Raw genomic sequence first — 27709 nt, forward strand, 5'->3', positions numbered from 1 at the left:
TGCTAAACAAATCATTCGCTTTACTGAAAACTGCAAAAGGTTCTGTACAATGTAAAACTTGAGAACAACGTGAGCCTTATTACATACTCATTACAAGTAATCCCATTTGTTTTTAGCTGTATTCAATAGCATACATCAACTGTTTTACTTATAAATAATGAACTTTGAGGTTTTTATTTAAATAGTCTATTGTTATCCTTCAAAACACCACAGTAAGAACCACATTTAAAGAAGACAAAGATCGAAGTCCAGCTTCCTTTGTCCTTTTTTGGATCTTTTAAAGAAAGTCCCTTCAAACTCGGAATTCCGTTAGTGCCTGCGTGCTTTTGTTCCTCTGGCTTCAGCTGCTGTCTGCGGGGGATCGTCATGAACTGTTCAGGAACCCCAGGCAGGGGCTGCCAGCCTGCCTACATCACAGACCCCCCCCCCGAAGAGCTGGCAGCTGGGCTTTCCGGGTCAGGTCTGAGCCCTAGCTCACCGCACATGACCCCGGAGGTCCACTGAATGTCCACTGGCTCCCAGTCTGCTAAACTGCCTGCTGCCTACTGGCTTGCCAGTGGCTTTGACTAGGCAGTGTCACACACACACACACACGCACGAGTTACTTCCTTCACAAAAGAGGGTGGCGGCACATTCTGTTCCCTTGTGTTCCCACTGTCGTTTTGTAGGATTCGGGACATTTAAATGCACGGGGGGAAATCGGCTGACTGTGTTGCACACTGCCGTAAGATGGCACGGGCGGCGTTGCTCGCTTGGGACCGAGATCGAAGCGCAGCGCTGGCCTAGGCCAACTGGAACAAGGCCTGTAGTGCGTGCGAAGCAGCCTCTCGGCTGTGGTCCGGCAACGTCCTGGTTGGAGTGTCTCTGCGTCCGGACTGAGGGCTTGAGGGGTCCCAGTGCGGGGTGCATCATGTTCCCGGCTGAGCCCCGCCTTCTCTCTTCGAGGCTGGCTGGCACCTGGGGCTGCGTGCGCCCCTGGAGTCGGTCTACGTGGAATGGTGCTCTTCTCCAGCCTGGGACCTGGGATGCTCCACTGCTTGCAGTTCAGGCAGCCTCTGTGAGAGTCCCTGCAGGAGCGGAGCGAGGGCTGCTCCTCTCTCTTCTGGATGCCTCCCTTCAACGTGTTTCAGCAGTATCCAGGACCCAGGTTATAGTCCTCTCGTCCATTCACATGCCCCCCTTTAGTTCAGAGGCCCTTGGAGGAGCCTTGCTTTTGCCTGATGACCCATTCTCCACTCGGGTTGGTGTTGTACAGGTCTAGGAGGTAGGCCTCTGGATCCAAACAGTGCTCACCTGTGTAGAATAAAAAGACACAGATCTTAAATGCTGGGGATTTAAAATCTTCTCTCTCTTTCCCCCACTTAAGGTACTGCAGCCTTGGCATGCAGTTACATGGCTGTTCTGCTTTGCCCATTTAAGATTTCTGTTTTTGGTTCATTAAAAGAAAAAAAAATTGCTTTGCAACAGGCAAAAGATAAATGCTGCAGTTCTTGTGCAATTTGATATACGATCCTGTTTTCCGTCCCGTGATCTTGCTGACTTAAGTTTTTTAATCTGAGGGGTCCCCCCTTAACTGATCAAAAGAGAAGAAATAGTCCAGAATATTTCTGCGTTCAGTATTCCTGGTTTTCAGCTTCACAGAATTCTCGGCAATCGGACTGTCTCTTATTCCAGGCACGTTACAGTTTCCCAGCTCAAAAATCGAAGTGTGGACACTCGCTGTGGACTTACCAATATTGCCGCCCACTTCATAGATGGCACAATCAGGGTAGACAATGGAGCCATTTCTGGAGGGAAAAGAAAAAAAAAAACACACAGTGCTATTTTCTCCTTTATCAGTGACTTTCACGCGGGCCTAAACTCCCCTCGAGCAGTAAGGTGAAGTAGGGTCATCTCAAACTTAGCCAACCAGTAACCACTGTATTCAGTCCATGCCAGCTCTTTTGTCCCAGTGCTGCAGGGAGTTTGCTAGAGGTGCTCTAAGCGTTGCTTAACGGGCATGCGGCCCCACCTGGGAGCAGGAGCAGGTGTGACTGACTGCTGGGGGCAGGAAGAGAAAGGAAGCCAAGTTCTGGTGGTAATGTGAAGCCACAAGTAGGGGAGTGACCGCCCTCACACTGGCAGGACAGCACTGACCATGAACCCTGTGGCTCCTGGTGCAAACAAGGCTTGGGTTTTCAACAGCGCCGGTCCGCTGGGGAGGTTTACTGGAGGAAGTGGAGGGTCTGTCCCTGAATGAGGGGCCGTGTGCCGCCGCCGGGGGCCACGTACCGCCGCAGAAGGTTCCTGCCCTTGTCGGAGCTGCGCAGGTCGTGGTGGAACTGGGCCAGCAGGTCAGCCGCGCGGGAGTCGACATTCAGGGACACCTCCATGGAGCTGCTGAACGCCTCCCCCACCTGGATCTTGACCGTCCGGCTGGGCTGCAAGAGAGAGGGCACTTGGGTTCAGACAGGAGCCCGGTACCCAGAGAACAGCAGCTTCTAACCTGAGAGCTTGGATCACCCTGCCACAGTAGATGAAGCAAGGGGCGCCGTCAGTCATGCAGGTGTGCCTGTTTCAAATTAGGATCAGGAGAACATTTGCCTGGTGGCTAACTGTTCAACACATGCACAAGGTGCCCTTTTCGGAAAAACAAATCAGCTTTCCCTTATATTTTGTGCGCCTTAGAAAAACTTTGCCGAAGCATGGACAAGAAAGAAGGAAGTAGGACCTGAGACGTCCAGGATGTGCCTATGAAGAAGACCAGAGGGCTGATACGCTCCGGCCAGCGCTCCGGGGGGAACAGACCCTACCTCGGTGGAGTTCTTGTCCGGTTTGTCCCGGCTGTCTGCGTGGATCTTCCTCAGCAGGCTCCTGATGCGCTTGTCGTAGAACTGGTAGCGCCTGCTGCTGTTCTCGTTCAGCTTCCTCACCTGGCTCATCAGGAAGTTGGGGATCTGAGGAGAAAAGCCAAGGGTTAGCCCAGATTTTTGCCCAGATGCTGTGCTACTGTATATATCTTTCGTCATCCTGGTTTGGATTTGATGTTAAAGGTTTTGATTACCTGATGGAAATTTTTAAGTAGGGGTGGGTGGAAGACGTTTATTATCAACCAATACAGTAATATATGCATTTCCTTCACTGTGCATTTGTCACTTTATGAATGAAATGTTTTTTTTTTATTGTTATGGAGATAAAATCTGAAAAAGGCTGTAGTATAGACTTCTAAGCAGCTTTCCAAGAGGTCTTGCTTAGTCAGAGCCTGTGCTGTGGACTGTCCAAGGGGGAGTGGCCTGTGCTGTATAGTGTCTAGGGGGGAGGGGCCTGTGGTGTGTACTGTTCAGAAGGGAGGGGCCTGTGCTGTGCGCTGTCAGGGGGAGGAGCCTGTGCTGTGTGCTGTCCGAGGGGGTCTGTGCTCTGTACTGTCCAGAAAGGAGGGGCCTGCGCTATGTGCTGTCAGGGGGAGGGGCCTGTGCTGTGTACTGTCCAGGGGGGAGGGGCCTGTGCTGTCTACTGTCCAGGGGGGAGGGGCCTGCGCGGTGTACTGTACCGTCCAGAGCAGGTCCTGGTAGCAGATGAGCAGCCTCATGACATCAGCCGCGCGCTCGGCCTGCCCCTTTTCTTCGGCCTCCGCCAGCTTGTTGGGCACAGCCTTGTGCATGAACAGGTTGGGCGCCATGATGGTGGACACGGCCCACAGGTTCATGCGGTTTCTCCACTCGCGCGACACCACCTTGCTCAGGAACTCCAGCAGTGCCTGCAGGACGGGGCAGAGGGGCCCGAGACAGGAGAGGCGGGACCAGGTACAGCTGCAGTTAGGGCTTTCGCTCCGAATTAGCACATTCACTTTAACACATGCACGTTTCTGAAAACAAAAGAGACCACTGGAGGTGAGGAGTGCAGCTCTGTTCCTCCATTAGTACAGTCCTCATCCTTAACAGATCAGATTGAGATCTGGGCAAAGAGTCTTAGAAAGGTCTAAAACAGATGGAAACTTTTGCACAGTTAAGATCGGAGGCAGGAGAAAAATGAGACCAGTTCCTCAATTGTGCAGGCAAGATTTGATTTGAACCCCTAAATAAATATGGAGGGAGAAGAATGTTCTGATTTCTCTTGAATTGATCTTGAGAATAATCTTCGTTACTCTCTCCGTCTCTTAAAGAAATTCCCGACATATCGCTCGGAGTGGAATTAAATCGTATCTCCGAGACCGTGCGTTCCAGTGCAAGCTTTGTTTCGGCACGCCTGACCCACTCACCTTCAGGGTGCTCCTGTTGGGCTCTGGCAGCAGCACGATGAGCAGATTGAGGACGTGGAGCTTCTGTTTCAGGTCCGGGATATCTGCGGATCACAGGGACGGACCGTCACAGACAGGCAGAGCCCGGCAGTCTGGACTTGACACTCCCTCTCGGTCACAGACACACGCGCACTCAACAACCCCTGCAGTCAAGTCACAGACGACGTAGCCATGAGCTCCCTGAAGCTCCTACAAACGCCTCTTTTTTCGAGGTGTGATGTTACTCGGCCCCCCTACAATGGCGATAGGCGTTGCATGACTCCCCCCAAAAAGGAAGGCGCTATATCTTGGCAATGAAAGCACCTCGGACTCTACTTCCAACCGCACAGACGGAACACTAGCCAATGCAGTGGGCTTTACTGTTTGTGCTGTTTGTAGGGGTGCCAACTTCACGGAGCTATAGAAATGAACCCTTTTCCTGTCAAATAGTTATGGTGATACTCTTGGTGTGCTTGGCATGAGCCCTGACCACACCAGGTTGAGTTATAGGTCTCAAAGAGCAGTGCCTTCTTGAATGGATCAAAATATTTTTTGAAACTGAGCTTCCTGCAACTTCCCCATCTTGTCAAGGCTGTGTTTTTCTGACACAGTAATAGAAATACCAGGACTTTTACTTTTATTTGTGTGCTTTAAATACTGTAGGGGTGTGTAAATGGCAACGACTTGGTTTGGCGGCAGCACGGCACAGGAGAGACGAGCCTCTTACTCTGGACAGCGATAAAGGTGTTGAGGTGCTCTGCGGTCAGCAGGGGGGCAGGCAGCTCACGGATGAACCTTTTGAGCAAGGCCGCGGCGTCGTTGGGGCTGACCTCCTCCCAGCTGAACTCCTGGGAGTAGAAGGTGCTCTCCAGCTTCTTCTGCAGGGCCTGGCCACAAGGGGGCGACAGAGAGGAGTCAAAACAGAGTAGCACCAGGAGGCAGTGGGGTGGGAGCTGTTCAGGCACTTTTTAAGTGCAGCCCTGGCTATTTTAAATCCTTCTTCATCTTGAACAATCCACCAAGACTATAAACGCGTCTCTTAAATAAACTAGCAAGGCAAAGCTAATTGTGATCTGTTTGTCTAAAGTGCATAGTCTGTATATGAATCTGATTATTTTAAATGACCTTCACGTCTTCAGGACTGTAAAAAAGTGGAATATTTTGGAAAAGATATACTAGCATCCTTATAAAAGCCTACCTTGGTAAATCTGCCAAGGTACTTTGCTCATTTACCATACTTTTACTGTAGTTTTTCTGCTTGCTCAGATTTACTATGCTATACTTCACCGGGCCATGGAAATGCCACAGTATGCTACAGTAAATGTTGCTGTATCGGGACATTCCCATGGCCCAGTGTAATAAATCCCACAGTGGAGGATGTTAAAGGGTATTTTACGATGTTAAAACCACAGTAAATGTGCAGAACTAAGAATGGTGAATTACCAAGTTAAACTCTTACGGCAGGGGTGCCGTTTTAGAAATCCACTCTGTTTTTTTCCTAAATCGGAAAAGTGAAGCCTGCCAGACAGTGTGTGGTGCGTCGCGTTCCTTACCCTACCTTTATCCGGGTCTGGGACCCCGGCACTCGCAGAATTCCTTCCGAATCCAGACCCTTCCTCTCCAGGAAGGACAGCAGCTGTGAAAGTGGGGGTGGGGAGGGGGGCAGAGGAAGGAAGAGGATCCAGGTCAGTCCTGCTGAGCTCCGATCCCTCAGTGACGCGTGTGTCAGATCACACATTTCACATCCACCCCTCCCCCGAACCGCCCTAAAACAATCTTTCCACAAGACAATTAAGGACCGTAGTGTTCAGCACAACAGGGCGTGACAATCCCAGACTGGAACGTTTAACAACTGAGTCACATTTTTATCTATCTGGGAAACCCGATAACCCTCCACCTACAGCACTGACATGTATTTATTTGGCTCAGGCTTTTCAAACAGACGAGCGAGGTTTTTCACACCCGGATACAGCTCAGTTACTGTGCTGGAGGTACCTTTCTCAGAGGGGGCATGGCAGCGATGCACCTGGGATTTGAACCCTCAACTGTACGACTATGGGGTCCAGAACAGTGTGAAAACGCGCTTTAAAAAGCCAGGGTTGGAGACCAGACCACAGCAACTTGTGGATTTCACTACGACGCACTCACTGCTTGATTAATCTAATTATAAATAAGTGGCCATGCTGCTGTCAGATTGGTGCTTAAGATAAGCCGCCCGTGAGCCCTGTAACAGTAAGGCTCCTGTTCCATAAGACCGGCACTAGTATGTAAAGAAACCTTGCGGTGTGGAAATGAAAGCGACTCACCTCCTGGAGGATGAGGGGGATGGAGATATTCAGCTTGATCCTCAGGTCATTCTCCAGCAGCGTGGCAAGGGGTACCCCAAACAGGCAGCTCTCTGCAGGGACACACACAGCGGGTCAGCGCGTCCTGCAAGCATGCAGGCCCGTCCTCTGGGATTCTACCCCGAGGAAACGCAACCCTTTTCCTACAGTTTTACCATGGTTTAGCTGTAGTTGTACACTGGCGCGTTGTAGCCTCCAGAAGCTGGAGTGTGTCTTCCCTTTGCTGTACCACAGAGGGCCATGGTAAAACCAAGGTACACTGCAGTAAACATCTGTCAAGCTCTGCATCCAGTGCAATAAAGCACAGTGAACGTTTTTTTTTAAACCACAGCAAAACTATAGGGTTAAGCTACAGCAGAAGTGCACAGATACTGCGGTTAACTCCAGTTCATTAAGTGAACCTTGACTGGAGTCAGTCGTGGTCAGAACAAACCCAGCAGACACGCGTCTCTTGAGGACCATCATTGGAAACCTTTGCCTCAAGCCATAAACCACCTATGGATTCGTCTCCATGTGGCGCCATCCTGTGCCAAAGAGGAGAACCCCTCTGGAGGTCAGTGTTGCGTACCTGGAATCTTCCTCTTCCCGGTCTTGTGCCTCTTGAGGTCGAGCTCCAGCAGGTCGCAGAGCGCGGTCATGTCGATGAGGGCCAACTGGCGCACCTTCTTCATGTCCTGGGGCGAGAGGTCCTGGATGTGGGTCACGCCGAGCCGGCAGCGCGGGCAGACAACTTTCTGCTGAGACGGAGGTGGGGACAGGTCAGGGCTGAGGCTGGGCTGGGCCGGTCCCGGCTCCTGGCCCGTTTCCGCGCTTCAACAGAAGCCTGCGCCTGAAAAACTGCAGGCTGGATAACCGGAGGGATTTTAAGGAAAGGGCGTATGTGCCACTTACAGGCAGAGTGCCATCGTCTGTCTTCTGCAGGTTGCTGTTCCAGGGCAGCTTGGCCTGTTTCAGCATGATGACCGCCTGCTCGCAGTAGGCGACGTCCGTGATGAAGATCTCGTCTCTCGCTGCTCTGCGCTGTGACTCCTTCCTGACACCTGACCGCACACACACACACAGACACAGGCCTTCGTCACCAAAGCCCTGGTCAGGCTTCTGCAACTGCTGTCTTAGTAACTCCTCCAATATCATTTCTCTCTCAAAACGTATCAAACTCATTATATCTTCCCCTGGTCTTTGTTAAACACAGTGGCTTTATCATGGCATACACAATTTCAAGCGTTTTAGGCAGGCTAAGCATAAAGCTTTTGTAAGAGAACAGAATATCGCTAGCAGTTCCCTTGGTTAAAAGAATCTACAGACTTATTTTCTGTTAACATTAATGGAGCAGAAATACAGTCAGTTCATACCTGCGGGAGGGGTTTTGACCAGACTCTCCATGTTCTCCTCGGGGGTCAGAAGTTCTGAGAGGGATTCCTGGGTTTCTGGAAGGGATTTCTGCGGAGGAAGAATGAAACAGTCAGTCCCCTCGGTCCTGAAGGGAGCTTTCGATGAGCCAGGATTTATACAGGGCGGCCAAAAGCAAAAAAGGAGTTTTGTACCTGAAATTAAAGGGAAATACCACCCTGTTTCAGATTAGCAAAAAAACAGTAGTGTCTGCGTCTTGTATATTTATTGAGACCCACTGAGATAAACATAGAAACGCAGAATCCAACACAGCCTTTGTTGTTATATCAGAATACACAGGACAAATAAAAGATCTACCCTAAACAGACCATCGACGACCTTTGATTCCTTCTAATATGTTTGTTTTTTGATCTTCAGGCAAGTGGAGGAATCAAGTCTCTTTGTGAGGCTCTCTTAGAAGCCTCTTAAACTCTGGAAAGGGGAGGGACTAGACTGGGGAGGTCTCACCTGTGCAGGTAACCACATCCCTTCCCTAGTTCTGGGAACTAGATGGCTCATGCCAGATCGTGATCATTCATGTTAAATACCGACAGTCAGATGCTTTACACTTCAGTGACTTAATTATTTAATCCAGTGGTTCTGAAATTCATTTTGATTTGAATTTGATGCCCTGACTGTAGGAAAACGCAATGCTTTCCTACCAGGCGGCGTGCTCTCACAATAAAGATTTGCATAACAGGTTCAATGGGTGTTTTGTGCGCATCGTGAAAAAAATGGGAAAAAAAATGAAACGAAAATGAAAATGAAAATTACGCTGGAGGAGGTCCTGCCAGTAGACCTGCTGTCCTCATGCCTGTGACACACAGCTCAGACACAGCTGCTGTTGTCCTCTAGAAGTGAACAGGGAATCGGTGAAGTCCTGCATTGTGTAACCGGCTCAGAGGAAGGATTACCGCCGGATTAATTACTTTTCGAAAACGCTTTATCTTCGGCTGGGGTCTGCACATACCAGTGGTGCTCGGAAGCCACAGCCCAGTAGCTTTATGAAGTCGCCCGGTAAATCACCACTGCCTTCAGTCATACCTGGTACCACCCACCCGTTTTCAAAACGCTTCATAGCAATTCAGGGGTGCAGGGAAGCTGGAGCCTAACTCGGCAAGCAACAGGCACAAGGCAGGGTTCACCCTGGACCCTGTGTCAGTCCATCACAGGGCAGACAGACACACGCACACCAGGGCCAGTTTTCCCAGAAGCCAATTAACCCCCCAGCATGACTTTGGACTGTGGGAGGAAACCGGAGCACCCTGAGGAGAGCCATAAGAACATGAGGAGAACATGCAAACTCCACACAGACAGCTCCCCAGGACTGGAATTGAATCCAGGAACCCAGCACAGAAAGGTGGCAGGGCTAACCAGTGAGCCACCCTGGTACCTGATAGAGGTAATTTAAAATTTTTCAGGCAGGGCTGCCCAGCTTTACAAATCACGTGTCCCCCCTTCCTTTCACACTTCTTCGCCCCAGGAGAGATTCTCTGTTGCGATGCCTACTTTCAGATGGCATGGTGATCATGGGCACATAATCGTACTGCGATCAGGACTTGGAAACCTTGTGATCAAAACCCGAGGTGTAGATTTTCCGCCGTGAGAACACATCGGGAAATCCGGGCACGGCGACGTCACTTTCAGAACAATCATCCTTTCCGTCTAACGTTACAGATCAGTGGCGTTCAGAGACGGTGATGAAGGCAGGCCGATGGGAATATTTGAGAAATACAAAAGCAATGCATCATCCAATTGTTTTGTAACTTGTGCCTAGCTACTGTCATCATTGTGTAATTTAAGATCTACCAGTTTAAAGGTTTTCCCCATCCTTACTCACTCAGTTCAACCAGCTAAAGCTAAAAAGAGAAGAGTTTCCCGCTACGAGGGTGTTAGGGTGACTCAGTGCCATCTGACATCTGTAACTGTTGTTTCATTTCTTGTATTTGCTGGATAAAGTAATTATTTCTTTTATTAAAGCATGAAAGTGTGAAGGCTTCATTTGCTGTACTGATCTGTCTGCGCTTCCCAGGGTGAAGTTATTCAGGGCCAGCCAATGTGAATTGCAGACTTAAAAAAAAAAACAAAGTTGATTTGAATATATATACACTATATTTCAGTTCAGCTATTTTCCCACTGTGCATGCCATCTAAAGGTTCAAACCAACGTAGGGAACAATATGTCCCTGATTTCTTCCTGAACTCATGGCAGAAGCCTTTATCCCATGCTGCTGTCTGTGCTCGTGTCTTAATAATAATAATAATAATAATAATAATAATAATAATAATAATAATAATAATAATAATTGCTTACACTTATATGGCGCATTTTTGGACACTCCACTCAAAGCGCTTTACAGGTAATGGGGTCTCCCCTCCACCACCACCAGTGTGCAGCCCCACCTGGATGATGCCAGAACGCTCCCCACACACCAGCTCTCAGTGGGGAGGAGAGCAGAGTAATGTAGCCAATTCATAGAGGGGGATTATTAGGAGACCATGATTGGTAAGGGCCAATGGGAAATTTGGCCAGGACGCCGGGGTTACACCCCTACTCTTTTCGAGAAACGCCCTGGGATTTTTAATGACCACAGAGAGTCAGGACCTCGGTTTTACGTCTCATCCGAAGTTCCCTGTCACTATACTGGAGCATCAGGACCCACATGGACTGCAGGGTGAGCAACCCCTGCTGGCCCCACTAACACCTCTTCCAGCAGTACCCTTAGTTTTCCCCAGGAGGTCTCTTATCCAGGTACTGGCCAGGCTCACACCTGCTGAGCTTCAGTGGGCTGCCAGCTGTGACTTGCAGGGTGACATGGCTGCAGGGCCCTCAGGTGTGCAGTGGGCCACAGGCTGAAAGCTGTAGATGTATTTCTGTTGCTGGGACTGTGTTTCTACAGGTCCCATGAGAAGAACAGGTTAGTGTCTCATCGTTTCCCAGCAGAAGGTGAGTCCTTTAGAGTTTCCTCAAACATCCCGGTCCCTCATCCCCGGCTTCTCCCCCCTCCTTGGGCTGTCTCCCCAGAGACGGGGGCGTGGCCTCACCTGAGAGATGGGCGTGGCGAACACGTCCCTGACGTCGCGCGGGGGCTGCTTGCTCCTCTTGCGCAGCGAGCAGGTGTAGGTGTCGAGGCGGCGCTGCACGGCGGCGGCCTGCGTGCGGGTCAGGGTGGACAGCAGCACCGCCTGGTCCACGCCCTCGCTGTCCGCGCTGTCCGCGCTGATCAGGGTGGACAGCCCCGCATCCTGCAGCCACTCCTTCTCCTGCTCCCCCTCTGCGGCACACGGACACACCCTGCTAGTCCCACAGGCCGTTCAACAGTTTTAGCAAGGCAAACGGGTTCTTAGTCCTTTTTTTAAAAAATTGATTTCTTGACCATTTTCCCCTAAATCATCTCTGAGATCTCCGTGCCGGCAAAGAGGAAACACACCTGGGATCACAATAAATCAAGCAGGCCCTCATTGAACACCAGACGAGTCTGCTGAAGAATACACTCCACACTCCAGTGACACATGGTGGAATTTGAGTCTTATAACTTCTGTGTCACGCAGTATCTCCTCACACACGTACCAGACGGTCAGCCCAGTCCACTCCACGATACTGCCCCCCCGCGTTGCGTTTCGAAATACCGTGCATCCCTGCACTCACCCACCCACCCACCCCCCCCCCCCCCCCGCCCATCGCAGGACGGGGCCGTACCCTCGGTCTGCCGGGAGTCACGCGTGGCGCTGTCCTGCTCGGTGTCGCTGCCGCCCTCCCGGATATTCTCCACCTCTGTCCAGAAGTCGCTGAGGGACAGCTTGTCGGGGCGCCCCTGGGGCTGCGTGCGGTCTGTGGCGGCCTGGTCCCGAGGGCTGGCCCAGGGCTCTTGGCTCATCTCGGAGCAGCTGGGATCCCTGAGGGGGGAGAGGGAGAGGGAGTGGGAGGGAGCGGGACAGGCCCGGAGAAGGAATGAGAAGTGGCTGGGGCACCACTCTTGCACTGCATGGGATCTTCAAGGGCAACGGGGCGCTTTGCGTGTTGCCAAGGCCCACATTGGACCCAGGGGCAGAAGGTCACTTAACACTTTCCCCCCCCGAGGCAAGTTGTGATTTTCTTACGCAAGCAATAATCCCTCAGGGAGCATCTGGAGGCACCGAATAAACGCACAGGGTCAACTCAGAGAGCGGCCGCAGAGCCTGTCTCACTCCTGTCTCCTGCTGTTCTCACGCTTCAAGCGGTATCTTACAGGAATCTCTCAAGCAGCAGTTGAGTGAGGCCTCTGGACTGACTAGGTAGGAGCTAATAATAGCTCTTAGACATTGGAAAGGGCTCTTGTGTTGAACCTGTTCCGTAAAAGCAACCTGTCAAAACATGTCCCCCCCCCAGTTCCTGATGAAGCCCTGTTCGCACTGCGTCACACACACAAACGCCAACACATCCCGCAGCGAGATCTATAAATAGACCAGGAGTGGGACAGATGGGTGTATTGTTGGTGGGTGGAGGTTTTCGGACAATTATTTTTCGTCCCGTCACAAGAGCAAAGGGATTCTCGTCTATTTACGACGTCTTTCATGGTCTGGAAGGGACACAGAGAGGAATGTGGGCAAGAGGGATTTCCGACTTTTTGCTGGATCGGTAAAACATTAACACGGAGTCACTGAGTTTGAATGTACAGCCCGAGAGAGAGGAAAAAGAGTAGGTACTATTACACTTGAAGGTCTCGAAAATATTCTTGAAAAGGGTACGCTCTTTTGTGTTAAAATACAGCAGTACGCAGCTGCTGGAGAGACTAGTGAGACAATAGAAAAATCACAATATCTGCCATAGCCCGGTCCTGACTTCTAGATGCGAAACTCTTAATGACGCAATGGCTGTGGGTTTGGAATTGGACCCCCATGTTGCAGTACTAGCCTGCCAGAACAGCAAAAATAGAAATTCGTTTCTGCAAAAAATAGTTTTACTACTTTAAAGCCATCCTCACCCCCACAACATACAGAATGTGACTGAAGACCTGTTCATGTTGGATAAAACTGAATATACTGCGCATGTAACTGACATTAGAACAGCTCAGTCAGAGATGTGCTCCATCTCCAGCGAATTTTTAAACATTATCTCAGAGAAAATCACTCGATTGAGTGGTCCGTATTTGCTAGAGTGCCTTTTGCAACAGTTTGCCACAGAAGCGCTTAACAGATTTATACAGCAGTTGGCAATGTTGCACAGCAGAAGGTGACCATGTGAGCAGGGAGGAGAGGAACACAAAAACTCCCAGTGAGAGAAGATACGTTTCTGGTGGTTCCAGGCCTCCAGGAAATGGATATTAGGTAATGAACAATCTCTCAAAGAGACTTGTTTTCCTGTTTTGTGTCCTTTTGGCTCCATTTCCTTTTATTTTTTCTCCCTCATTTTTTCCCAACTTTATGTAGCATTTACATTGTTAGCTATCGTGTCACTATTGACACAGTGCAAAGCCACTACAGGTCAAGAGTGTTAGCGTGGCTTCGAATAGGAAAATTGTTTTAAAAAATTCCCTGGAAATACCCAGGATGACCAGCAGAGGTCACGTCTGTTGTTTTTAACTGGTTTGGTGTAAAATCTGTCAGTCGCCTCCGGGCCACTACAGGGAGGCAAGAAATCCTCAATACACAGGTAGCTCCAGTTTTCAGTCAGAATCGTCTTGTTAGAGAACTGCATCATAGAAAACTATGAACTGTAACATGACACTATACCAAGAGGATTCAAAAACTCAACGCATGAATATCAGACACAAAAGCGTTAGCTGTGTCTTTAATTCCCTTCAATTACATCTTTCTCAAAGCCTACAAAAAGAAATAATTAACTGAATCCCTATAGAGGTCCTTTCTCGTCTTTCACGGTCCCCAAGATCAAATGTAAACGTGCTTCAGTTTCCAGTCAGCTAGCTAATGATATCTGAGTTGCGTTTTTGCTCTGTCTGGTCTGTGTAACACTTTGTGAGACCAGATTAACTCTCCCTTGCTCTCTCGGTCTGCGCAACGCTAAAACAGAGGTCCTAGGGCAGTCCTAGGACACACACCAACAGATGTGGGTGCATGTGTTTATATCTTTCTAATAGGTACTGGCTCTGTCAAAGAGCATACAGTATAAAATAGTAAAAAGCCGTAGTTTTACTGTTCTGTGCTGTGTGTTTCAAGGTTAATCGCTAGAGAATTATTTTTCCACTGACTGGGTAAAAAGTATTCTGCACAGGCTCTTGCAATGAAGTTGAACTGTGAGAGGTTACAAGCCGTGTGTGGTAACTGCTAGTGGTGTCTCGTGCGTGTCGAGCTGACAGGATATGAAGAAGAAGTAAAGGAATGCGGCTACACAGCATTCTCCACACCCGCAGAGCAGCACTCTGATCTCTCTTTCTCCCCTTCCATCCTCTTTCTGACACAGTCGACTGCTGCGGCAGTCAGATCACATCACTAGCAGGGGTGAAGGAGATGTAGTACGTCTACACGGAGCAGTCTAGCCAGTGTTGACCCAACGGGAGCCCCCCGTTCTATTCACAAATCCTGCAGGATGCCACCAGGTCAGACAGCCCCCAGTCCCACTAAGGCATTCCAGACCGCAAGTAAGAACCGCTGGGTCAGAAGCTAATGCTGGAAAGTGTCAGGGTCAGATTCGGGCTGGAGCACATCTGGATTATGAAGAAAAAAAAAACTGGAGGTTGAAACAACGGAGAGCCCGCAGGTTCTGGAACAAAAAGCAGGAGTAAAAACTCAACGGCTCAACAGCTCTCGTTTTGACAATGAGCCCTGATCATGGGAGGCCACTGAGAGCTTTCATCTAGTTTTCAACACTATGCTAGACACAGGGGGACCCAAGAATCAGTTTCCCAGTCCTGGCCCTGTTTCTGCTGGTTTTAAATCCTGCTGGACATTCAGTTATTTAACTGAGCCCTGAACTGAACTAAGAATCTGGTTACTTTTATGATTTTAGCTGTTTCCCACTCCTTAAAAACTCCTTTCAGGTTACTTCAGTTCTATAGCTGAGTGTCATAGCTATAAATTCAAGTTGGCAAATTAGTATTTACTGTAAATAAGTTGTTCAAAAGCTCAGTTGACAACAAAGACCACGAGCCAGGTGAGGTGCTGGATTGGGTCATCCTGGTCTAAGGGTTTTGTCTCATCTCTCAGTTCCTTAACTGAAGCCTTAATCAAATTAATGATTCGATTAATTAGACCTTCTTCGTTGCTTTCAGCTCTTAAAATTTGTTTTTTAGAGAACATATTAGAGGTACCTTTAAATATCCCACTGTGTTAAAAACTGTAAAAAAAAAAACAATTAAAAAGCACTAATGAAGCAGCATGTCATTCGTTTAAGTAAACATTCAATTAATTATTGAATGCGCAGCTGGAGACCAGTGAGAACAGGAGCCCTCTGGGACTGAGGGTGAAACACAAATACCTTGTGTGTTCTTCACACCCAGCCGAGGTTAAAGACAGCATATAAACCCCCAGTGATGCCAGACGGGAGAGGCGTACAGCAGGTACCTGAGGTTCAACTGGTTGGAGGACCTCAAGCGCAGGTTGGACAGCAGAAAGCTTGGCTGCACATTGGATCTCGTGATGACCGCCTGCCTGAACAGCCGGCTGGGAGGCGGCTTGGCCATGAGCTCCTCTCTGCCACTCGTGGCGTTTGTCTCCGAGGGAGGAAACTGGGAAGGCGCACGAGCCATAGAAAGGGTCCTCTTGGATCATATCGGCAGGCAGATCCTCGCAGCCCTGGCTCCTACCTCAGGCGTGGTGGAGAGAATCACCGGCGCCACACATACCACTCTTGTTGCTCACTGTCCCTCCTGTCACATCCCATCCAGAGGCATGCCCGCGTGATGTAACCTCTGAGAGCCAGGCCAGATCAATGATGACAAAATCCCACTGCTTACACCACGGCCCTTTCGCGAATACGGTTCACACAAAAAAGCTGAACCTCCACATGTGGCGCCCCAGAAAGAACATCGGCGGTATATTCTAACAAGTCAAACTAAAGATTAGATGTCCACGGATATAGGTTTTACACTACAACACAGTATTCTTCCTGCATTTTAGTGCTAAAAAAAGGGCTAAAAAAGTTCCGTCAACGTGATTTTTTGGTAAACGGTGAAAAAAAATCCCAACATTTTCACAAGCACCACACTTTTGGCTGAAAATTCCTCGCCAGTGTGATGGCAGCAGCTTTCATGAGATTTTCCATTTCCTCTCTGCGTTTGCAGGGTAGGGTTACGTCTGTTTTGGGTCCAGATCCAGGCGATTTCTCTGTAAAGCGTCAGTGTCTCCTATAAACAACCAGCACGGCTCGGTCAGATGCAAAGGGTAATTCATCAGGACTGAAACACACATTTACAACATCCTCCTGCTTCAGCTGTGAGTTGGCTTGTTTTCCGTGAGCTGTTGTGGAGTCTGTAAGGGCTGCAGCCAGGGAGGGACGTTCTGCAGGCTAAACTGGCTTTTCTTCATTCCCCGAAAAACAGAGTTTCACGCGGTCTTCTGAGCACTAGGCATTCCTCTCATGCCTCCCACCAAAACAAGGTGTTCTTCCAGCTCTCCTCCGAGCACACTCCACGAGCAAGGAAACTGGAGGGCTATGTCCGAGTGGCAGGGTAGAGGAGACCTGGCCGTTATGCAGCACGATCGAGACAAGCCAGAAATAGTTTGTGCGGCCTTACAGTATCCAACACCATTTCAACATGAACATGCACTCTGGAGAGGCTCCAAAGACCCCCTCTTGAGCTGCACCACAGGACTAACAGGTGGAGGCGATCACCGATCATGCCAGATTGCCAGGTCCTCATAGATCAGGATCGATTTAAAGGAAGAACCTGCGGTGTCTAAAACCTCCTGTTTGTATTGGAAACTCTCTCACCCTCGTGCTCACACAGATAGGTCTTGGTCGTTCAACACTTCTAGTATTTTCTGACCTCTGATTGGAAGCACTGGTCTCTCTACAGAGCAGCTCTAACTGCCTCTGCCTGTGGCACAGTACCTGCCTCTTTAACGAGGAAACGCACAGAAATAACAGCCACCCGCGCTGTTTCCTTCAGTGTTTAAAATAGCAGAAGGAATGTGAGTCCTAATACACAAGAACAGCTGCAGGGCTTCCTTGTTTGTTTGTGTTTAAAGTCCCTCCGGGAGAAGATAAACACTTTTGAGCTACTTTTCAAAAGCGTACCAAAATGAAGAAGAAAGCACAACTAAAAAACATAATGTGTCTTTTGTTCTTCTTCTCAGAGCTGGCGTGTGACTGTGCGTGCGCGATTTAGAAGGGATGCATTCTTTCCTCCTGTCTGCCTGTCGCCGAGCTGGACTTTCCGCATGTTCGAGACGTGAGGTACCTCAGTGAAAAGCACGCCGTAAAAAGAGGGTAATCATGGCTTAAACTCGGCACACTGCCACCATCTGGTCGCTCACGTACGCTGCATGTATGAGAGCCGCATGCAACGATCACCAACAGGCTGGGGCCCATCAAACACGGGACTTCTCAACTCAACCCGGCACAGCACATGGGCGTAAACAGCTAGATCCGTCCACCCATTTTCCAATCGGTTCTTCCGAATCAGGGTTGCCGGTGAGCCAGAGCCTATCCCAGCAGGCAACGAGCACAAGGCAGGGCAGGGTACACCCTGGACAGGATGCCAGTCTTTCACAGGGCACAGAAGGCCCCACAGCCGAAGCCTTGTGTTTCTTTTCTTCTCTTTTCAGCTTGAAATTAACCTTTACTTGTTCCTCTGCCGCTTATGCGTGCTGACGCAGCTACCGACTGGAACTCAATTAACACTGGTTTAATTTAGAATTATATATAAATAATTGGCTATTGTTCAATGAGTAAACGTAAATGAGGAGCTCCATATATTTGACCAGCTCATTGTGTACTGAGGGGTCCACAGGTTAGAATAACAAACCGCTACGCAGTGCAATGTCTGGGTTTCACACATCAAGCGTCAAGCCTGGCATCCCAGAATCCCCTGCAGATGAAAACTCGACAGGCCACTGATCAGGCCAAGCCAGCTGATAACTGAGCCCGCAGAACCCAATTAAAGGGTTCGAGTCTTTGTGCAGAGATACGGAGCATTATTCCGAAAACAAGGGCTTGTAGGGAGTCAGCTGCCTAACGACTGCGAATACTTCAAAAAGTTCCACCACTCAGTCATCCTTGGGTGGAAACAGAAACATAGAGTCTTTTAGAGACCATTGTTAGTGAAGAATTCAGGAGTGATGCAAGTCCCTCCCCCTCCGTGACCTCAGTGTTTCTCAGGAATTTCCTTCCTATTGAAACTTCAGCCAGCACGACTCACTTTTTTTGCCTTTCTCTAAAATGAATTGCTCTTATATTTAATAACAACTCCTAATCCATGTATTCAGAAATGCCGTAATACTATTATCATAAGCACACCATCCACCATGGAATTCCTATGGAGTAAACACAGGCCACAAAATTACTCCACTATGTACAATTTTACAAAAAGCTCCTTAAGCCTCGTAGATTGCAATAGCAAGGCAATCTAGGATTTCCAGAGCCCATTTTTTCAAAGGGCCTACAACTCATTTCTAATGCCAGCGGAAGTTATGGTTCTGCGATTTGGGCAACTCTAACAACATTCCCGAAAAATAAATGACAAAAAAAAAACAGAAATTATACTGCACATGTCCAGCATTCTGGCACCCCAGGCAATCATGTCCACAGAAATTTTGCCTTTGTACAGAACAGAACAGAAACAGCACAGCATAGTGTCTGAACTGAACAGGGCTGCAGATCTTAATGGAGACTAACTGGTCTCTTTTTCGGGAACCGAAGAGCCCTACTTACCAGCTGCACTCCTGCAAGCGCTCAGGCACCACTTGACCAGGAGCACTGGAAAAACGCACCCACCCCCTCCTCGGGAGAGCAAGCATGGAGCTCTCGGGCCGCGCGCCTACCTGGTCTCGGGGCGCCCGCAGGCCCTGCGGGACGCCCGTACTCGTGCTCCCGACGCGCTCTTGCCCCACGGCATCCTCGGCGTCGAGCGCCACGCAGGAAACAGCAGCTGCCCGCTCCCGGCGAGCTCTTCTCCCTGTAATCCTCTTTCAGCTCGTAAACACATCAGAGCAAGGACGGTCCCGCTGGCGCGTCACTGAGCCGCATCCTGAGGCAGGAAGGAGCTGGCCGGGAGCCGCGCGTCTGCCCCGACCCCACTTCCCCCCCGGGACAGCGGCACAACAGCAGCAGCAGCAGCCGGCACGGCCCCGCCGCGTTCGGACGAGCGGCCTTGAAACAATGCGCTGGCTGCGAAGCCGCTCGGGGCAGCCGGCTGAGACGCATCCTGTACTCGGCAGTCTGGCCTTGTGCTTTGTCCTGGGCCCCGGCGCAAATGCCCCGGGATTTATACCATGGGCCGGGCATGGAATACTCTCTCCCCCTCTCGTGCCCAGCTGCACTGACCGCGTTGGTGACGGGCGATGGCGTCACCAACGCGGGGGTTTCTGTAGCCCAGGGACTGAAACCAGACAGGGCACAGGCCCACGGCCGGGTATGGTGCCGCAGCGCTCAAACCCAAGGCCGCTTCTGAGGGGCTGCCCGTTTTAGTGGGACGGGGGGCTCCGCGCTCATCGGCACGCCTCTACCAGCAAGCACAGATCCATGACCGTCCGCCGACACCGGGGCGTGACCGTCAGGGGGCCCAGCCCGCCCCAGTGCCACACGCGCAGGGCACCAGACAGCCAGGTGGGCCAGGAAAGCGCATCCCTGCTGCTGCTCTTCTCGAGATGCTGAAATGTTCATGGCCTGCTGTGTTACGCCATCACCCAAATCCATCACAGGCCTGACCGCAAGCCTGTGGGGGTTTGTTGTGTTTGAGGGTCTACCTCGCTGCTATCGCACAGCATGTTGGGAATTGTGTTTGTCATCCCAGGCAAATTATTTTAAAGTATCGTAGTGTACTGCACAGGGTAACCTTCAGCTAATATTCACTCGGTTGCTCATCTTCCTCTGAACTCCACTCTTCCGTCCGTTTTCAGTAAAGGCTTTGTCCTAATAGGATCGCAGTGAGCCGGAGGAAGGCAGGCACGGGGAACGTATCAGGACCGCGCCCTGGAGGGGGCGCCAGTCCCTGGCAGGGCACTCTCACACACCTGGGGCAATTTAGATACACCAGTTAAACTGGGGCTGCATGTCTTAGGATTCTGGGAAGGAAGCTGGACACACAAACTCCCCACAGAAGGTCCCCGAGTCCGGTCATGCTTCGCCCTAATGAAGTGCTACAGTGCTAACAAAGTGCAGGATTACCAGTTTTAAGAGTATAAGAGACGTTGGGGAAAACAGCCCAATTTTTAAACAACTGATCATTGTGGGATGAGATCACAGATTTCATCACAAAACCGCTGACCTGATATCAAACTGATAAAATGAGACGTACGGTTTTAACTTGACATTGTCCATATTGTCTATCTCTCTACTAAGCTCCTGGCCCAGCTCTCCACTTCTCAACCAAACCTTCTGGATTAATAGTGTCCCGCCACAGCAAACAGACTGCGTTATTCTAATGTCATATACAGGTATGAAAGAGGGATCGTCACTGAAGATTAATGTGATATTCGACCCCTGGCTGAAGATGCCTTTAAAACCTGAAGGATAGTATCATGGCTGAGGATCAACCCCTTATAATTTTTTCCAACCACGGCGGAGGCAGTTCTGTCAGTCACATGCTGCCGACTGTGAACAAACCCTCCACTTCCCCTGCAGGTCTGAGCCTCTTCCTGCTCAAGCTCCTCTCATTTGCTTGCACTTGCCCACCAACGCAAAACCTCAGGCCTTTCCGACAGGCGTCTGCAGACACGTGCCACTTTTACACCGGACGGCTAAAATACGTTTCCTGTTTGGAGACGCAGACCGTTGATATAAAACATCTGTAGCGCGCTTGCAGTGCAGCTGGTAAACGACACGCAGTCTTCCACATGCCGAAACGTTGCATTTTCTTTCTTCCTTTTTCAGCAGGGAATAAACCTTTACTTGTTCCTTTGCAGCCTACGCATGTTGACGCAGCTCCCCCGCGAACTAAGACAAGCAAGGCTACCCGGGCTGGCCAGTTCTGGGACAGGAGGTTTCTTTGACAAATCAAGTGGCTGCTGTAAGTGGTGTCAGTGTTCCAGTAGGTGGCGCTATGCCCACCGGACCAGACTTTCTAAACCAGAGCCCCAGTTTTTAAGATCCCAAAAGTAGGGGTTGCAAGAGTAGGGGGTTTTCACTGAGGTGCTGCGGTTGAACTCCACCTGAGCTGGAGTTCCCTGTTATTGATTCAACTCGTGACTCACTTCCCTCCTCCTCCTCCTCCTGACCTGCTGTGTGGTGGGAGTGCGGACACAGGACCTCCACTGTGCAACGCTGTGCAGGACGCATGCTGCTGCACTCCAGTGGTGAATGCAGTAAAGCACTTGGGGTTAAAAAGCACTCGACATAAGTCACTTATGATTGGTAATAGTAATAAAATTAAATATCTACATAAACTAGCACGCTGCTTACATGAGCAATGGTAATAAAGTTCAATGGCTACATAAACTGGCATGCTGCATCAGTATAAATAATAACTCATCTTTTTAAAGTAATAATAACTGTTTCTGGAAAGAGCACTGCACATAAAAACCCAGGGATGTAAAAATTTATACGAAAGCAATTAATTTGTTCACGTTCGCTCACAGGGCTCTAGGGCTATATGACAGTAGTTAGCAGGATTTAATGCAGGAAGATCTATGGAGAGGGCAGAATGGTGGTGCAGTTATTAGCATCACAGCCCTGGGGCCCTGCATGGAGGTGGGGTGGGGGGTCTGTCTGCATGGAGTTTGCATGTTCTCCCTCTGTTCACAAGGGTTTCCTCCCACAGCTCATAAAAAACACTGGATAATTGATTACCGTGAAAGTCATTTACATGCCCTTGTGTGAGTGTGTGCGTGTCTGTGTGTCTGCCCAGCAATGGACGGGTGTCCTGTCCAGGGTGTGTGTGTCTGTGTGTCCTGTGATGGACTGGTGTCCTGTCCAGTGTGTGTGTGTCTGTGTGTCTGCCCAGCGATGGACGGGTGTCCTGTCTTGCGCCTGTTGCTTACTTGGATAGAGTCCGGCTGCCCTGCGACCCTGAATTGGATAAAATGGTTAGAAAATGGATGGATTTGTCGTGTCCTGTGGTTAATTTGCTGTTAATAAAGTGACAAAGCATAAATTCAGCTTTTTTCATTCTGAAAGATATACAATACTTAATTCATGATGGGCTTTACAGATCAGCTCTTCACTTTCTCTGATTCTTTTCAGGAACAATCTTCAATATTCATCTTGGCAAAAGTGCATTGTTTACTGCAACTTCCATGCTAATTTATTTGGGATTTTTTTGTGCTTTTCAAAAGTGTCCCATTGAACATGGAATCAGGTGGTCACCACAGTTAAAATTCACTGATGAATCACGTGGAGCCAGTAGGGAACACTAACAAGTAAGTAATAGTGCCTTTACACACTAATACGATAAAGTCCAACACAGACCAATTAGCTGGGAAAAGACAGGTCACGAGGAGTCCAAGGCACCTTCTCCACAGAGCGTGCAGTATGCTGTAATCTCTCCCAGTTGCCTCAGGATCGAGTCCTGTCAATCCGATCACTCTCGGTGCTCTTGGAGCAAAAGAGACGTGCAGTTAAGAACGTGGATTAAAGCTCAGGCGAATGGCAGGTTGGCCGAGCTAAAACGACAGAGCCCTAAGGTCCACCTGCCTCACCCAAACATCCCCCTGGCTCCTCCGAGATTTAGCAGAACAAAGCAGGGCTTTCACCACCTTCTGCCTCATCTCTGCCCTCCTCACCCTCGCTCAGCAGTCAGGTTTAGCGCCCTGAGACCGAGGAAAGGACGAGCAAAGCCGGCACGTGACAGTTGTTTCCTCGGGAGGCACGGCATGCTTCTCACAGATCCGCGGATCCTGGGCTTCTCCCTCCTTGGCCTGCTTTCCCGCCCTCTCCCTCTTTTTCCCAGTCCCTGCTTTGATCCTCAAGTGCATAACGATTACCGTCCTCCGACCTGGACTTTCTAGCACGAATAGCTCACCATTTTTTCCAAAGAAACGGGGACAACAGATAACCGCGCAGAACACGTACCCCAGTGCTCGAGGGAGGCAACAGGCTGGAGGAATGACGCAAACGGTCCCTTCTTTAACACCGTTCATAAGCCCCACAGCTGTCCCCAGTGAAGCCGGCCACCTGCCCCACCCGATCCTCTCCCCCTGGGTGGGGGGGCTCAGGGCTGGTAAACCCTTGCTGACCATATTGGGGCAGCAGATTAGTCCAAGCGGATCTGCCTCCCCACTGTTGCCGCCTGCAAAGTGGCATACCGCGAATCCTGGAGGATGGGGATTCCGTAGGGAATCTCCAGTGCGGCAGAACTAACGTGCTTCTTCCCGCAGTGAGGAGGAGGAGGTGCAGGGATGTTAGCCGACACGGCATCGAGACGTCCACTTGTTTGTTTGTTTGTTTGTTTTTCAGAACAAGTGAGGAGTTTAAAGCCACTTTTGACAGGTGATCAACTGCGGATCGCGACGCATGTTTGCAAAGTAGCATCTATTTCAGCGCGGACCACGATAAAAAACTGGCTTGCAATAAGGATTCCATGTTAGTTACTAAAACACTGCCCAGCCCCGACAGTACCACCCTGATGCATTTTGCCGTGTGACTGAACCCAGTTTCATCAGCGCAGGATGGTGTCCATGACGAGGCTCCAGTGCCTGTCGTGTGTTTATGACTGATGTGCTGATGGTCTACATGTGCTTGTCGAACCGTATGTCTCAACACTGCATAAACTAGACATAATATGTGTATAGAAATGTAACAGATTGCTTTTGTGCACTGTGGTCTTGGAAGTTATCAGATGAAATCAAGCAGTTCTGAATCAAATGTCACCTACCATGAGAAACAGGAGACGGCATTTCTCGTGGTTACGAAAAGGAGGATTTAAATCCCCTTATTTTAAACTGTTTACTGAATCCAAATAACCTCAGACAGCCCTCAAACATCGTATCAGGGATCAGCGGATTACTGAAATCGGTGTGCGCTGGAGGTGAATGTTAGAAAAGTTAGCTTTGCAATTAATGCATTATGGGACGGTCTGGCCTCCTGTTCAGTGATGTCTGCTGGATTTCAAGTGCTCAAGGGCTGACCAATGATCACAGCATGGCCCTGATTTCTGCCTATTATAGATAGAAGAGCATGTATCTCTATGGACCTGGTGTAGGAACAGGGCGACACAGTCTAATTATCAGTCACGTTAAACTCTAAGTTGCACCATTTTTGAAACATTAAAGTGTAATTATTACCCGACTATTAGTCTCAGCTGCGTGTGGCTTGAAAGCCAAAAGAGCTGCTGAAAGTTACTTTGCTCACTGGAAATCATTTCAAAGACTAAAACAACTAGCATCAAATACATACAGTATGTAGTAACAATTTATTAATATCAGTATTAGTGAAACAGGAACTGTGAAGCACTGAACAGTGCCAACTTTACGCAAAGGGCTGACTGATATATATCCACTGGACAGGATTCGACATCTAAATATGTTATAACTTCCATGGATACTCACGTTGAAGAACGTTTACTGAATACACCGGCTTATGGTTCAGTCTACAAAATAAAATATTTGTATAAAAACATCAGTTCGCGGCAAGTTAGAGATTCGAAAGAACCGAGTTTGACAAAGCGAACAAAAGCGAAAAAGGGAAGGTGAGGTTAGCGTGGGCAGAGGGCCAGAGGATTTAAAGCGAATTAAATCGTGGAAGCCGTGAGCCTGATGCCCTGTCCCTTCATGTCCCTCTCCTGTCACTGTTCCCTGAGCTGATTATCCCTGAAGGAGCTGAAGATCTGCTTCTGATCATCCCGCGGCTGTGGCAGAGATAAACACACAGTCCCCCGCCCCCCCCAGCATCAACAATCCCACAATCCCGCCTGTCCATCGCTGCCTGGGGGGCGGGGCAGTGCCACTGGACACCAGCGCTGGCCCGCTGGCCAACTGGGCCCTCACTGCCAGCTCCATCCATCACCCACGTGCTTGGTGTGAAGCAACATCCATCTGGGACGATCCTTCACTCTCCTTGCTCAATAACCTCCAGTCACTCCCGTCAGAACGCAGGTACCGACTTCCCCAGCTCCAAACCCAAGAGATTCACGTCCTCCTTCACACCTGCAGCCAAACCGTTACTTGATACTTGACCTTCTGCGTCAATATGCATGGATCTCGCTGTTCCTGTCGTTTTGTTTTTCTTCTGTCCGTCTGTACACCAACACTGCTGCAGTAAAACACCCACCCACCACCACCAGGGATAATAAAGACTCTCTCTCTAAGACACAAACTGGGGATTGTTTTTCGGACTGGCCAACATCTTGCATTCGAAACAACACCCGGATAAGCAGGTGATATTGTATCTGCAGGCAATAAAGGACATCCTCCCGGTTTGAGATAAAACTGCTCCCTGCACCTTCTCCTTCCATTTCCCCTTCCACGTGAATTTGCGCCCCTGTAATCCCACCGGCCTGTGCGGTCCACGCGTGGGGCGCGTGAATACAGTCGCGCAGAGGGGGGGCAGTGATTTGGGCTCCCGGCTTGTTCAGTCGCAATGACACACCCGGCTGTGCCAACGGGGGGTCACGCACGCCAAGCGAGTATCTTTGGATAAGAGCGCCCGGCAGCTAAACAGATCACGATAGACCGACGTTCTCCAGAATCCGTCCCGCTCTTAAACATTTCACGAGCGTCAGTATTGCCATTCCATTATTGTCGCTTTAAAAACATTTTTTATCAGCTACGAGCTACGAAATTGCAACAGCAGGTGTTTTCCAAGCCTTAGAAATTATTCTTATTCTTATTAATATTTTCGGGCTTCTGCTATTGAAATGACTTACAGCTTTTATCCGAATAAAGGGTATTGACAAAGACTTTCTTAATAATCGGCATCATTATCTCGTCCGCTTGCACACACTTCGCTTCTCACGTCGAGGTTTCACGGGGCAGCCGCCGCCGCCGCCGCAGTAAGAGGGACACTATTATCGATAAAGATCATGTTCAGGACAAAGCAGGTACCGCCTACGTCTTTAAGAACCGGTCACAGTCAATAATCAAGAAGCAAAAAAAAAAACAGGCGACCATAGCAACAAGTCCTTAGCAACCCAAAACTCTCGTTCATCTGCTGGACACCTTATTTACAAAATGCACAAACAAAGGAAATAACAACCCCCCACCACCACCACACACACACACACACCCTGAATCCGGCCTTAGTCTGGATCATAACATAACGAATAAATGTTTTTGTGTTGTCTCGGCAAGCGTTACTGAGGGACATCGGGAACGGCGAGAGCGCTGCGGGACCGGACGGAGCCGCCGGCAGGATGCCCTGTTCGCGTTGAGCAGGAGGTGGAGATGAAGAAGAGAAAGCAGAAGAAGGAGGAGGAGGAGGAGGAGGAGAGGCAGAAAAGCGAAGCACTTACCCCGGAAACGTGCCTGCGGCCAAGGCATGCGGGCGGCGCGCGAGCGGTCTGCACCTCCGTCTCCCCCCTCCGCGAGCGCTGCACGGTCAGTGCGCTCGTGCGACAGGTGCTGCCGCGGTACTTGCCCGCTGCGTGACGTCACGGCCGTCACGGGCGCCTCGCTGGGCACCCGCACGTGCTTGGGGGGGGGTGTGGCGGGACGCCGCGAGCGGATCGATACCAGCCGCCGCCCATAAACGGGACCGACCCGGTTCCGCTCAGACAAAGACCGACAGAGACGCGATTAGAGTACACCCTCAGTGGACAGGCAGAGGAGAGAGCACCTCTGGGTCAAAGAGCTAACGCCGATCCAGTGACCCGGAAGAAATAATCGATGATTATCACCTTTTAGAATATCAACAAAGACACAAAGGAGGCATGACCCTGGGCAGGGATCGTTTCAGGCGCCGGCCCGGGTCAGTGGCTTTTCCACCCGGCCGGTCTGTCAGAGGGCTCGCTCCCGATACCCCTGGCCCCCGCCGCCAGCTCCCGCCGAGCCCACGGGCAGGAGCGCAGGAGACGCGCTGTGGGAGCAGGGCGAGGAGGCGCGTTCGAGCAGAGGAACAGAGCCTCTTGAAGCCATTCCCTGCCTGGGACGGGAGCTCAGGCCTGAGACGGGAGACCTGGCCTGGGACGGGAGCTCAGGCCTGGGACGGGAGCTCAGACCTGGGACGGGTTCTCAGACCTGGGACGGGAGCTCAGGCCTGGGACGGGTTCTCAGACCTGGGACGGGAGCTCAGGCCTGGGACAAGAGACCTGGCCTGGGACGGGAGCTCAGGCCTGGGACGGGAGCTCAGGCCTGAGACGGGAGACCTGGCCTGGGACGGGAGCTCAGACCTGGGACGGGAGCTCAGGCCTGGGACGGGAGCTCAGGCCTGGGACGGGAGACCTGGCCTGGGACGGGAGCTCAGACCTGGGACGGGAGCTCAGGCCTGGGACGGGAGCTCAGACCTGGGACGGTTCTCAGGCCTGGGACGGGAGCTCAGGCCTGGGACGGGAGACCTGGCCTGGGACGGGAGCTCAGGCCTGGGACGGGAGCTCAGGCCTGGGACGGTTCTCAGACCTGGGACGGGAGCTCAGGCCTGGGACAGGGGTTCTCAGACCTGGGACGGGAGCTCAGGCCTGGGACGGGAGACCTGGCCTGGGACGGGAGCTCAGGCCTGGGACGGTTCTCAGACCTGGGACGGGAGCTCAGGCCTG

The 27709-nt window shown here is 50.5% G+C and overlaps 1 protein-coding gene across 4 annotated transcripts; it reads right to left on the reverse strand.

Annotated features, from left to right (window-relative positions):
- Positions 1-26634, reverse strand: arhgap40 (Rho GTPase activating protein 40). 4 transcript variants are annotated; one of them, XM_088607530.1, is made up of 15 exons: positions 26471-26634; positions 11689-11885; positions 11034-11263; positions 7953-8040; positions 7492-7640; positions 7169-7337; positions 6562-6653; positions 5814-5891; positions 4983-5142; positions 4238-4320; positions 3530-3736; positions 2793-2936; positions 2272-2420; positions 1732-1787; positions 1-1293 (listed from the first exon to the last, which is right to left on the reverse strand). In XM_088607530.1, the coding sequence occupies exons 2-15, from the start codon at positions 11864-11866 to the stop codon at positions 1187-1189; spliced, it is 1890 nt and encodes a 629-aa protein (XP_088463656.1). In that variant the 5' UTR covers positions 11867-11885; positions 26471-26634; the 3' UTR covers positions 1-1186. The 4 variants fall into 4 exon arrangements, with proteins under 4 accessions (XP_088463656.1, XP_088463655.1, XP_088463653.1 ...); XM_088607529.1 differs by lacking the exon at positions 26471-26634 and adding an exon at positions 18909-19777; XM_088607527.1 differs by lacking the exon at positions 26471-26634 and adding an exon at positions 15489-17782.
- Between the last annotated feature and the right edge of the window lie 1075 nt (positions 26635-27709).

This window comes from Lepisosteus platostomus, chromosome 15 (genome assembly GCF_059453375.1).
Source record: "Lepisosteus platostomus isolate fLepPlt1 chromosome 15, fLepPlt1.hap1, whole genome shotgun sequence".
Classification (NCBI taxonomy): Eukaryota; Metazoa; Chordata; class Actinopteri; order Semionotiformes; family Lepisosteidae; genus Lepisosteus; species Lepisosteus platostomus.